General features: G+C 43.8%; 1 protein-coding gene across 13 annotated transcripts in view; it reads right to left on the bottom strand.

Annotated features, from left to right (window-relative positions):
• LOC134981011 (receptor-interacting serine/threonine-protein kinase 3-like) overlaps nt 1–14,110 on the bottom strand; it is a 246,712-nt gene that overhangs the window by 81,496 nt on the left and 151,106 nt on the right. For 10 of the 13 annotated variants that reach the window (XM_063948098.1, XM_063948096.1, XM_063948097.1 and 7 more), the window contains one exon: nt 7,096–7,205. The exons of 1 other annotated variant lie outside the window; for it this stretch is intronic. In XM_063948098.1, the coding sequence (XP_063804168.1) occupies nt 7,096–7,205 (110 nt within the window). Of the gene's footprint in view, nt 1–7,095; nt 7,206–8,392; nt 8,500–14,110 lie in introns of all 13 variants that reach the window. 2 more of the 13 variants (XM_063948103.1, XM_063948106.1) reach the window with 1 other exon arrangement.

Here is a 14,110-nt window from a genome sequence, read left to right as displayed (position 1 = left end):
TAGACGGGTTTAGCAATTACGCGACTAAACCCTGCCAGTTTGGGAGCAATATGGGCGACATGCATGGGCGCAGAAACATCATTTGAATTGTGACAATTGTTTTGGTGTCTAAACAGTCCCGTTTAGGTGGGAGTTTTAGACATCCAAAACAATTGAAACGGCTCCCTTGTCAGAAAATGTGAATCATTTGAGACTCCGTTAGATTCAGGCTTAGTTAAGCTTTCAGTGTCTCCGCACTGTCCAAACACGGGACAGAGAGGAAATGGTTACTTTCTCCCCTTAGCATTGCACAGCAGTCCCTCACAATTTCAAATGAAAGGATTAATTGAAGCAAACTCTAATTCAGTTATCCTGTAACCATTTTTGTCATAATCCTTGAACTTCATTACATGGGCTCTGATGGTGTGGAGAAGTGTATAGGCTGAAGGTGACCTTAGGACGGGACGTGAGCAGACACTCAGATCCTAAGACCATGAGACGATTTATAGCATTACAAATGACCAAAGACACCTATACAGAATATGGTGCAGACAAGTACAGTTAAAAACAAAAACTTCGTATTAGAGCATAAAATACTGTGACAAGGAAATGCTATATCTCCATAGATATCAGTGCCATAAAGATGCTGTTATTGCCTGTACAGCATACTTACCTACTTTCCTGCCTCCTCCTCCTCCGGGAGGAGGCAGCGTTGTAGGTGAAAGGGGGCGTGGCCGGCAGCAGGACGGGCGGTTCGGGGTCGTGGCCGGCAGCAGGATGGGCGGTCCGGGGGCGTTGCATACGGGTCGCGTCATCGTGACTCCACCCCCCGCTGTGCTGTGCCGAGAAACGAGGTGCTGCATAGTGGGGGGCGGAGCTACGATGACGCGATTCAGCGTGAATCGCGTCATCGGACCCCCTCGGCCCGCCTACTTGTTCACTGCTGCGGGCGGCCGAGGGGGAAAGTGGGAGGCTTGCCCACCGTTCCGGGGGGCCGGGAGGGTCACCCGATTTTCGGGAGCCTCCCGGCCATTCCGGGAGGGTAGGCAAGTATGCTGTACAGAAATATTACTAAAAGTAGGGGCTGGCACAATGGCCCTCGTTCCGAGTTGATCACTAGCATCCATTGTTCGCTGCGTAACGATCATTTAAAAAACCCGCAAAACTGTGCATGCGTACGCGCGGTGTATGGGTACAAAGAGCATTGTTGTTTTGCACTGGTTCTAGTGGCGATTCCATTCGCACAGCAGATCGCAAGGAGATTGACAGGAAGTGGGAGTTTCTGGGTGTCAACTGACTATTTTCTGTGAGTGTTTGGAAAAACGCAGGAGTGGCCGGGCGTTTGCAGGGCGGGTATCTGACGTCAATTCCGGGAACTTTTGTTGCAGCAATCATCGCACATAGGCCCTCATTCCGAGTTGTTCGCTCGCTAGCTGCTTCTTAGCTTAGCAGAATTGCGAATAGAAATTTCTTAGCAGTTTCTGAGTAGCTCCAGACTTACTCAGCCATTGCGATCAGTTCAGTCAGTTTCGTTCCTGGTTTGACGTCACAAACACACCCAGCGTTTGCCCAGACACTCCCCCGTTTCTTCAGACACTCCCGCGGTTTTCCCAGAAACGCCAGCGTTTTTCGCACATGCCCAGAAAACGGCCAGTTTCCGCCCAGAAACACCCACTTCCTGTCAATCACAGTAAGATCAGCAGAATGATGAAAAATCCTTGTTATGCCGTGAGTAAAATACCTAACTTTTGTGTAAAATAACTAAGCGCATGCGCTCTGCGAACCTTGCGCATGCACAGTAAGCGACTAATCGCAATATAGCGAAAATCGGCAACGAGCGAACAACTCGAAATGACCACCATAATAAGTAACTACAGGGCTGGTCTTGTTTTATACAAAATGTTTTTGTACCGCTCGGCTGCACAGGCGTTAGCACTCTTGCAAAGCGAAAATACACTCCCCCGTGGGTGGCGACTATGCGTTAGCACGGTTGCTAAAAGTAGCTAGTGAGCGATCAACTCGGAATGAGGGCCATTGTTTCTCCTGTCCTCCTGATTTCTGCACTTGTTCACTGGTTTCAGCCTGCTGTAGGGAAGAGATGGATGTGACTTGCTGCTCCGAGTGCCTGATATCCCAGTTGTTCTGTATGGGCTTCCTGTAGAGTTGCACCTAAGCCCCATATCTGTGTATTCTAAGCATCTCTGGACTGCACATAGGAACACAACCTCTTCAGTTTTCAGGTTCTCGGACCAGGGACACGACTCCAGAGGAGGTGCTGCAGTGCTTCCAAAATTCAAATAGGAGAGCCACGCCAACTGCCACCCTAAAGACTGTCAGATATCACCAGTTGGGACTCCTCGGCAGTTGGTGTGGCTCCACTATTTGAATTTTGAACTACGCTGCAGCCCTACCCCTGGAGATGCCCACTGGTTAAACCATTTTATTTCTCAGAATTCAGACCTCTATATACCCTTTTATATGCCACCTGTAACACATTCAGGGGGAGATGTACTAAGCCCTAAAAAGTGATAAATTTCACAGTGATAAAGTATCAGCCAATCAGCACCTAACCGTCATGTCACAGGCTGGGTTTGAAAAATGACAGGAGCTGGTTGGCTGGTACTTTATCACATTTCGCCCTCCTCATGCTCTTGTATGCCAGCTCCCTCATGCCCCTATATGTACAAGAGCACCCTAATGCCCTTATATGCAAGCCCCTAGCCCCTTCATGTCTTATATGCCTCAGATCCCCCTCATGCCCCTATACACAGGAAAGAGTAGCCTCATGCCGCTATATATAGGCTTACCATACCATTCCTTTAAATCAGGATGCTCATGGATTACATGTGTTCTGTGGTTGACTAAAACCAGGTGAAATGTAGGCTCAAAGTCAGCCAGCAACTGAGCCTTTGTAATTTATCAGTGTCCTGGATTAAAGAGATTGTATGGTAAGTCCATCTATATATATTATGTCTCAGACCCCCTCATAGAGGTGTTGAGGAGTTCTGCGAGTTCCTTCTATCTTATTATTCCGCTTCTTTCTTCCTTCTAAGTCCTGTCTCCGTCACTCACCGAAGGCCCATTGCTGTATGTTTCATGCAGCTCCCTCTCCAGCCGGGCCCACTATGTCCCATCTCCATCATTCACCTCAGACTCTTTGTCTCTCATTTGAGGCAGATCCCTCAGGTCCCTTATTCCTTCTGCCTTGTCCACCCATGTGCTGCATCTAAGAATGCATTTGCTGCAGTCTAAAGAGGCTGTCTACCACATTAGGTCAGAGGCCATCTTTCACCATTTAGAGGGTTTCCTGACATCACCAATTTGGGATTAGCCTCCTGACAGAGCTTCTGGTTTCTGGTCTGTCCAGAGGAATCCTGTATGGGTGGCAACCTAACTGCACATGTGCACCAATGCATGTATATCTCTTTATGCCTATTCAGCTGCATCTTATATTTATGACCAGTGGCAGTTGGGAACCTGGGGTTTAGTTCAGTCCAAAACTAGAATAGGCAAGCCATGACCATTGCACCCCCAAACACTACCCAATGTTGCCGGCCAGGAGTCAGAGGGAACAGTAGCAATACCACCAGGTACTGTGCCGCACAGTAGCACTGGATAAGCTTACCCTCCAGTCTCTGGTGTCAGCCAGCTTCCATTTATAGCTGACCATATGCCCCCCCCCCAGACTCATGTGTCAGAGTAGTCTGGAGGGTGGACAGTCAAAGAAGACTGGAGGACAGGCTTATTCACCGCTGCTGTGCTATACTGTACCTGGTGGGCTTGCTGCTATTCCTTCTGTCTCCCGGCCGGTAATGTTTGGCAGTGTTTGGGGGTGTGGTGGCTGTGGCACTCCTCTTTTCATTTTGGACTGCGCTCCAGGTATCCAACCGCAAATGCTTATGACTAAGTACACTTAGCCCAGATTTATTTAAGCTTGAAAAGAGAAAAAGTGGAGAGAAATAAAGTACCAGCCAATTTGCTGCTGTCATTTTTCAAACTCAGGAGTCTATTTACTAAGCCTTGGGTGTAGATAAAGTGAACGGAGATAAAGTACCAGCCAACCAGCTCCTAACTGTCATTTTTCAAACCCAGCCTGTGACATGGCAGTTTGGCGCTGATCGGCTAGTACTTTTTCTTCATTCACTTTATCTCCATCCAAGGCTTAGTAAATAGACCACACAGTCTGTAACATGACAGGAGCTGATTGGTCGGTTCTTTACCTCTCTTCAAGCTTTGATAAATTTGAGCCTTAGGGGTATATTTACTAAGAATCATGTTTCTGCCGATTTGGTGGGAGTTTGATCTCGATTTTTATCGGATGTGTTTTTCTGCAACTTTTTGTAATATTTTTCGTGAATTTACTAAGCTGGCAGACAGATTAGTGTTTTTCGGCCGAAGATGGGTATTTTATTCCGTATTCGTAGTTTACAATTGAAGCAGTGTTTTTGGATTTTGCGTCTGCATTTCCACTTGTACTTTTTTGTCACTCGAACGTGATTGGTTGTGTTTCAGATATAGAAGTGTCTATGTGGCACCATATAAATACGCCCCAAACCATCCGAACCTCGTGGGTTTAGTTAGTGGAGAGGTGAGAGGTTATTTTGTGGAGTTGGTGAGTTGGTTTGTGGATTTGGTGAGGTTTAGCGAGTTCTGAGTGCTGTATTGTGTTTGAAAGTAGTCTTGTCATTCTTGTTGTTTTTTGTTTTTTTTTAGTTTGTTTTATTTTTGGTCCTTGTCAGATTTAATTTTAGTCTATTGTCAGTGTTTCAGTGTTTGTGTGTGTGTGTGGTTGGTGTGTGGTGTGTAGTGGTAGTGGAGAAGTGTGTTATTTTTTATTTTTTTTTCTCAGTGTTATTTGTTGTTTGTCTTTATTATGTCAGACTCAGAGGTGAGTGAGGTGGAGTGGATGAGTGAGGTGGAGGAGGTTAGTGAGAGGGAGGAGGTTAGTGAGGTAGAGGAGGTGAGTGAGGTGGAGTGGGTGAGTGAGGTGGAGGAGGTTAGTGAGAGGGAGGAGGTTAGTGAGGTGGAGGAGGTGGGTGAGGTTGCTGCTGCAGCCTCTAGTGGCACTGACAGTGATGCAGCTCCGCAGCCACACACCACTACTAAGATTTGCCACAATGTGAAACTTAATTATGCAGAGAATGTGAATTTGGTGCGTGAGCTGATGAAATATCATCAAAGGTCACATCACGCAAGAAGAGTGTCTTGTGGGGCAAAGTTGTTGCGGCTCTCAACAGTGAGGGTGTTGTCAAGCGTACAGAGGACACGTGCCGCAAACGCTTTTATGTGTGAAGGCGAAAATGGCCAAGGAGGCAAAGTCTGCTCAACAGACAGGTGGGGGACATCCCTTTATCACCAAATATCTTGAGTACGAGGAGCCCACGAGGAGCCTAATTCCTCCTGAGGTTGTGGGGGCTACTTATGTCTGGGATTCGGATTGGTCAAGGCTGGATGGTGAGTTTTTGTTTTATTATATTTTATCATTTCTAAGTGTGTTTGTCACTTTTCCAAACATGCCATCTTCTATTTACTATATTTGTTTGTTTAAATTGCTTTATGCATTTCTGTTTAGTATTTGTGTTTTTTTTTCAGACAGATTTGAATGTCCATATTTAATGTGTCTGAAAAAACATAATCACATTACTGCAGTTGTTTGTTTCTGTTGAACGACTATGTTTTCATACTGTATACTTATTTGTGTGGCTCATGAGGCAGAGGCACTTACTCGTGGCGTTTTAAAATGGTCATCAAATGTAAAATGTAAGTTTTGCGTTGTAAATTTCCATACGTTGTTTTTTTGGCAGATTGAGTGTGTTTGTCCTTTTTTACAGTTGTTTTTGGATATTTGGTGGTGAGGTTCACTTTGTTGGCCATGTGAGAAAAGTACTATTTTTGCTTTGCTTGTTTGAGGTCAATGTGTTATGCATTTTGTTATTTTAAAAATTTAGCAGTATATGTTTTGTTTTCTTTTTGGATGGTGTAATAGTGTTTGAGGAATTTAACACATCATACTGTTTGGTTTCCGCCTACCTTAAATCTTTTGCACTCCACATTCTTTAAAAACATGATTGTCATTTATAGTGTGTGTTCATGTATGTGTTTTTTGTGTGTTAATATTAGTAATTTCAAAATTTTAATGGTTTGTTCTTTTAACTAAGCACATGGACCAATTATGTGTGTATTTTTCTACGTTTGGTTCCGGGACAAAGCGGGTCATTCCGAGTTGATCGCTAGCTGCATTTGTTTGCAGCGCAGCGATCAGGCTAAAAAATGGCAGTTCTGCGCATGCATATGCGGTGCAATGCACACGCGCGACGTGCGGGCACAACGAACGATGCACTTTTGCACAGGGTCTAACGATGCATTTCAGTCGCACTGGTTGCCGCATAGTGATTGACATGAAGTGGGCGTTTCTGGGTGGCAACTGACCGTTTTGAGGGAGTGTTCGGAAAAACGCAGGCATGCCAGGGAAAACGCAGGCGTGGCTGGGGAAACACTGGGCGGGTGTGTGACGTCAAACCCGGAACTGAATAGTCTGAAGTGATCGCAAGCGCTGAGTAGGTTTTGAGCTACTTTGAAACTACACAAACATTTTTGCAGGCACTCTGTGATAAAAGCGTTTGCACTTCTGCTAAGCTAAAATACACTCCCAGTGGGCGGCGGCATAGCGTTTGCACGGCTGCTAAAAACTGGTAGCGAGTGATCAACTCGGATTGATCCCCAAAGTACACACAACATACATTTAAATAACTGTGGCTGCTTTTTTAAATTATAAAAATGTGTATTTACTTAAGAAAATTAATAAAAGGTAATGATGCACAGAATTTGCTTAAACAATTTTAACAACAAAACACGCTTTTCATATCTTCACAGTGGCCAAAAAAACAACAACAGGGCGCCCTGCCCCCACTCAGGCACAAGATGATGATGATGGTGAAGCAGGTAAAGTTACAATTTATGGACATATTATGAGTGCAAATGATTTGGCACAACATTAATTTTTTTGTTTGGTATAGGACCATCCACACAACGGCTCATTTCCAGAAGGAGGCGTCCTGAGGATTCTTGCAAGCCAAGACATATAGTCCACAAGAGACACAGGCCGGATGTGCTCACCACACAACAGGAGTCACCACCACAACGACGCATATCAAATGTGTCAGCAAGGCCACCATTCCAACTATTGGAGAGTCTGCCAACACGGGAACCACAATCCCCTCAGCTGCCTGATGAGTAGAAAAAACAAAACATTAGGACACATACTTACACAGGGCACTTTACAAATAATTAGGCTGGTTGGAGACCACACAATAACATACGTACGGCTGAACAACAACAACAAAATGGCTATCAGATGTTATGGAGTGACAGCTCAACACTAAACATATGTGTGTCCACTTCAGCCATCGAGTAGCATATTAAGATGAAGATGCTGCAACAAAAACACAAGGGCAAGCTTCACAAGGATTAGTTCTATAAAAAATGGTGTGTGGTGATAGTTAGATGTAGTGTGGAGATCCTGCATACCCATAGAAAAAATTGTGTTTGCAATCCTAGTTTAACAATCATTTAAACAAGCCATAAACAATGTTTGGACAATATGTTGTGTATTTCTGAGACGGATTCTGCTTAATATTATATTCTAAAGCAACACATCTAATATAGTAGAGAGGCATGGTCTTAATGTAACTGGAGTAGTGATGTTGTTGGCAACAACAACCCCATTTTGACTCAGCTTTAACATGTCTTGTCTCTTAATTATTTGAAACACCTTTTAAACCAATACATGTCTACAGAAACTCAAGTGTTCTTTCATTACAGCCCATACAGATGACAACAACATTCCCCCGGACCCCCAGCATGACACATATCTCCAACCAATCGACCAAACAATACCTACAACACCACCTGTGAGTACGCCTCCAACAGAAACAACACCTGCACCACAAATCAGTCTACCATCACCACAAGTGACAACAGGGGAACAGTTTTTTTGGAGTACTTGGTCAACCCAGCAGGCAAATAACCTGGATTGTCTGCATAGCCAGACGCAATTTCTAGCTAGTCTGCCACATTATCTTCCCCAAATTAGTCAAAATAGTAATCGTCTAAATGTGCAAGTCACTCGAATCGCCAACACAATGGAATTAATGCGTGCCGACAACACCCATATGATGAACACATTCCAGAGAGTAATGGATGAACATCACAGACAGCACCAAAACTACTTCAACATTTTGGAAACCAACCAAATGTTAATAGAAAGCATCAGCCGCATTATGGAGAGTCACACTGCAGCTACAAGAGAACTCAATGCTACTCTGACTAACCTGAGCCAAAACCTCAGTTCCCAACAAGCATTACAACCAAGCAACAGCTCAGGAACCACAACTCCTATAATTTCCCCAGTTACCTCCCCACCAAGGCGATCCAGCCGTACACGGACACACGTCACCGGAAAAGGCACATCAGCCTCCAAAGTGGCCCCCAAACAGTAGCCTTCAGGTGTTGGTGTTCATTCTGTTTTGGTGAAAAAAACAGGGTCAGTTTAAGTGTATGGAGGACACTGAAAATTTTAATTTTGGATCATTAATCACTCCCAAAATATCATTTCTTCAAATTACTAAACACTCTCAGTATTACATTACCATTATGACACTTCTTTACAATAACAATCAGTCTCAGTATTCCTTGGTCAGTATCCATATTCTTTACAATAACAATCAGTCTCAGTATTCCTTGGTCAGTATCCATATTCTTTACAATAACAATCAGTCTCAGTATTCCTTGGTCAGTATCCATATTCTTTACAATAACAATCAGAATCAGTATTCCTTGGTCAGTATCCATATTCTTTACAATAACAATCAGTCTCAGTATTCCTTGGTCAGTATCCATATTCTTTACAATAACAATCAGAATCAGTAATACAGTACCTGAGCATTTTGTCATTTAATTTCTAAAACAATCAATCACATTATTAGCAGGACATGTATTTGCATTATGACAATGTCATGATTAATTCTGTTAAATGTGCCTTTATTTGTATTTGATACAATGGTGTGATTAAGCTATGTTTTTTCACAATTCCAATGGCATGACATTATGAAGATGTGAATTGAAACCATTATGTTGCTTTACAAAAACATTACGCAGTTTCTTAGAAACTACACAAACTAAGGCAGGGCTGGCCAAACCGGTCCTCGAGATCTACCAACAGTTCATGTTTTCCAGGCCTCCTGGAGATCTGTAGAATTGTCAGTTAGGAATGAATGCAGCACATCTTAACTAGTAATGACTACACCTGAGCACCATCTAGGTGATCTGGAAAATGTGAACTGTTGGTAGATCTCGAGGACTGGTTTGGCCAGCTCTGAACTAAGGTCTTAGTTAATGGCTTGTATTTGTACTCTGTGGTTTGGCCACACAATCATGCGGCCTTAAACAATCAAAACAGCACAATAAATTTTTGTTGTAAAAAACACATGCTTGACTATCCGAAAAACCCATGAGCACCACACATAATATTACATTTACACATATCCAAACAATATATTACACATGCATTGTATGTCAGTAATGCTTTGTTCATATATATATATATATATATATATATATATATATATATATATATATATATATTTATACAGAACCAGCACTCTGCGTGATTTTTCAAGATAAATTTTACTCCAAGCAGTGTTTCCAAACAACGGTAATCACATCGACATCAGCATAAGGAACAAAGGCATATACTCATCACTGGTAACATCCCAAACAGCCGTTTTCGGTGAACAACCTTCCTCAGGGGAATAACCATGCATATGATCTAGCTGCCATATGAAAAAAGTGCTTGTGTGCCGTGCAACTATTGCATCAGTTGTGAGCTTCTTATGTATGCTCACAATATCATACTCACCACCAGCACCTGGAGTCCAATGCCGCCATCAGGGACCCATCAGCTCATCAAACACGTTTCCCGGGGCGCAGGCCGTGGAACGCACGCCGGTTACCACGTGACCGGAAGTCCCGGCACGTGGAACGCAGGGTGCGTGTCACACGGCGGAAGTGTCCCCAGTCCGTGCAGAGCAGGTCGACAATGGTTCCCCAGGCAACATAAAGCGTCCACCAAGGTTCTGGTGGCGATGACTGGAATACAGCAGCAATGAAATAACCATGTGATGCAAGATTAGTTAAAGAATAACATAATTATGAGCATGTATTGTACCGTTAGTTACATCTAACGTCGTTATCAATACATGCTCATAATTATGTTATTCTTTAACTAATCTTGCATCACATGGTTATTTCATTGCTGCTGTATTCCAGTCATCGCCACCAGAACCTTGGTGGACGCTTTATGTTGCCTGGGGAACCATTGTCGACCTGCTCTGCACGGACTGGGGACACTTCCGCCGTGTGACACGCACCCTGCGTTCCACGTGCCGGGACTTCCGGTCACGTGGTAACCGGCGTGCGTTCCACGGCCTGCGCCCCGGGAAACGTGTTTGATGAGCTGATGGGTCCCTGATGGCGGCATTGGACTCCAGGTGCTGGTGGTGAGTATGATATTGTGAGCATACATAAGAAGCTCACAACTGATGCAATAGTTGCACGGCACACAAGCACTTTTTTCATATGGCAGCTAGATCATATGCATGGTTATTCCCCTGAGGAAGGTTGTTCACCGAAAACGGCTGTTTGGGATGTTACCAGTGATGAGTATATGCCTTTGTTCCTTATGCTGATGTCGATGTGATTACCGTTGTTTGGAAACACTGCTTGGAGTAAAATTTATCTTGAAAAATCACGCAGAGTGCTGGTTCTGTCTTAACCCTCATCTTGAGTGTTTGGCATGTGATTCTATCCATGAATTTAACCGGACACCTGCTTTTTAATTAATGGAGAGTGTCAGTGCGGCTTCCCGGGACTTTGTTCTGTGACTTTGCTAAATTATGTTTGGAGCTGCACCACTATCAATTTTTTAGTGGATTATTTTTGTATTTGTCTTTTTGTGTGTATTTCTGTACAGTTGTATTGTTTTGTGGCACTTGCACTTTGTCTCTCTCTTGAATACGGCATGGAGAGTGACATAGGGGATTTAACAGGCACTAAGAGATTTTTAGACAAAGATGTGACCAAGATTCTATTTAATACCACGGATCAACTTGCTTTTGATATTGACACACCGTCTGAGATTAACAGTGACCTCTTGAAATTACGCAAGAGGTTAATTGAACTAGAGCTGCATGGGCTCACGCTCTCACAATATCATAAAGAAAAGTTTATACCACGCGGTCTGAGAATTAGGAATCAGCCCACCATAGGCCGCAACAATAAAGAGTTCTGCAGACAGTGGTGCCTGATACTTAATCAGTGCAGTTTTGATCTTATGGTATTAATTGTCCAACAGGTCAATAGTGAAATTGATAGTGTAAAAAAGGAGATTGTATCTTGTGAAACACAGGGTCTTGAAGCACTGAAAGCAGACAGTTCTACAGATTGGTTGGCACAATTGGAAGATAATTTGACCACTTTTAAAAGTGATCTTTTGGCCTTTAAAAAATCTAAATACAGGAAAGTAAAGGACGATTATAAAGAATCCAGGGTTTATCCGTGGGTACACTCTTCCTCTGGTCGACGACCTTGGAGGGCTGGACCAGGATATAGGAGAAGGAATGATCCACAATTTACTGATATTGAGTCACATACTTCACAGAGCGACTCGGATCACTCCTCTTATAATAAAAGCTCAGCGGCTTTTTTAGACAAAAGAGCAAATACAAGGAGTCTAGCAAGGGGCAGCAAGAACCCAAAAAACCCTGCAGGCGAGGGGGGAGGAGACATAAAAAGCACAAACAAAAATCAGAGGGGAGGCAGGAAGTAACAGTGATCAATTTGTCCGGTTATTCACCCTCTGAACTAGAAATGACTGTTCTCTCTAAGGGACTGTCATTTGTACAGACATACCGACAAAACAAATTCGACTGTGAAATTGAACTATACAAATTCCAACGACAGTTACGGTTAAAAAATTTCTTTTCTTCTAAGGGTGAACGAACTGGACAACAATTGGTCTTCAGGGGTAAGAGTACCTTTGATCCCCCACCCAGTAATGCTTCTATTGAGACCTTTATGAGATTAGTCCGAGATGAGACTCTGGCCTCAATACGTAAGGGACGCATGCATTATTCTAACTTGTCTAGACAGGAAGCCGAGGCCGTTAAAACTTTACGCGATAATCCTGAGATCATCATACGTCCCGCGGATAAGGGCGGGGCAATTGTAATGATGAATCGTCAGGATTATATTGATGAGATCTTACGGCAACTGTCCGACACACAGTGCTATAAATCTCTTCCCAGTGATCCGACAGAAAGATATAAGAGAGAAATTGATTCTATTATCTCTTTAGGCCTTATTAATGGTTGGATTGACGAACCTACTACTGAGTTTCTGCGACAGGATTTCCCTAAAATTCCCTTAATATACATTCTGCCAAAAGTGCATAAATCTCTCTCCAAACCCCCGGGAAGGCCCATCATCTCTTCTCGTGGGTCTTTAGGTCAACCAATCTCCCAATTTATAGATTTCCATCTTCAACCAGTGGTCCAGGCTACCCCATACTATATCAGGGATACCACTGATTTTCTTTCTAAGTTGAATACCGTTGGTGTGCTTCCAAGTGGTTGTATACTGGCGACGCTTGACGTCGCCAGCCTATACACCAACATTGGGCATACCGAGGGTCTGTCTGCTGTTAAAGAGTCTGTCTCCCTCAGTCCACAGTATAAGGGTCCCCCATTGGAGTTTATTTTGTTGTTGATGGAAGTTGTACTCCACAAGAACTATTTTTTGTTCAACAATTCGTTTTATTTACAACTGAAGGGCACAGCGATGGGGTCCAATATGGCCCCATCGTATGCCAACCTGTTCATGTATCAGTATGAACGGAGATACATTATGGGTGACGCTACTTTTTCTAGGTACATCAGTTTTTATGTTCGTTATATTGATGACCTGTTTATACTGTGGACTGGGGGTGAACGGATGTTGCTGGAGTTTGTTGACTTACTTAACAGTGTCCCGGGATCCATCAGATTTACCTGCACTCATGACACGTCTGTGATCAATTTTCTCGACGTGAATGTACGAGTGCATGATGGCTCCATAACCACAGAGATATATCGGAAGCCCACTGATAAGAACTCTCTCCTACTTGCATCAAGCTTTCACCCCACATCATTAAAGAGAGGTTTACCCTACTCCCAACTGGTCCATGTGGCCAGAATTACCTCTGATCGGAGGTCACTGCGTGAGGCCCTCATCAAGATGGGTGACAACTTCATGGATAGGGGTTATCAGAAGAACGAAGTACGCCAGGCCATTGACAAGTGCATGCAACTTTCACGTGAGGATCTACTACAACCTCGGGCAAAAACTGACTCTGAGCGACTGGTATTTGCCAGTACATATTCAATTTCATCTAATAATGCCCGACAATCTATTCGGAGACACTGGCATATATTGCAAACAGATCCCGTGATGGGACAACATTGTGTACAACTGCCACGCTTTTGCTATAGACGGAGTCGCAATATGAAGGAACGCATAACCTTCTCGGACATCAGCCCACGAGTGGGCAGAGGAACTCAGTGGCTACAGCTTCAATCAGGTGCTTACCGATGTCACGGATGCGTCAATTGTAGCTTCATGCTAACTGGCAAGTTCTGCCATCATCCGTCTAAGGGTATCAAATATACCCTGAAACATAGAATGACCTGCGAAACCAAGTATGTGACATACATGATTATTTGTCCATGCAAGAAGCTGTATATTGGTAAAACCATACGGATGCTCAAGGAGCGAATAGCCATGCATAGATCCTCGATTAAAAAAGCTTACCAGAAGGTTGATGGCAGTACACCCCCTGTTGCTAAGCACTTTGTCATTGCTGGACACAAGATGAGTGACTTCACCTACATGCCGATTGATCATGTACCCCCCTTGAGGAGAGGAGGGGATAGACACAGACTGCTACTTCAGCAGGAATGTCGTTGGATCTATCAGATGGACTCCATGACGCCACATGGGCTTAACGAAGAGTTCTCTATGGTACCCTTCCTGTAGGATG

Source organism: Pseudophryne corroboree, chromosome 12 (assembly GCF_028390025.1).
Source record: "Pseudophryne corroboree isolate aPseCor3 chromosome 12, aPseCor3.hap2, whole genome shotgun sequence".
Taxonomy (NCBI): Eukaryota; Metazoa; Chordata; class Amphibia; order Anura; family Myobatrachidae; genus Pseudophryne; species Pseudophryne corroboree.
The sequence above is the reverse complement of the archived record's forward strand: the minus strand, read 5'-3'. Positions and strand labels throughout refer to the sequence as shown.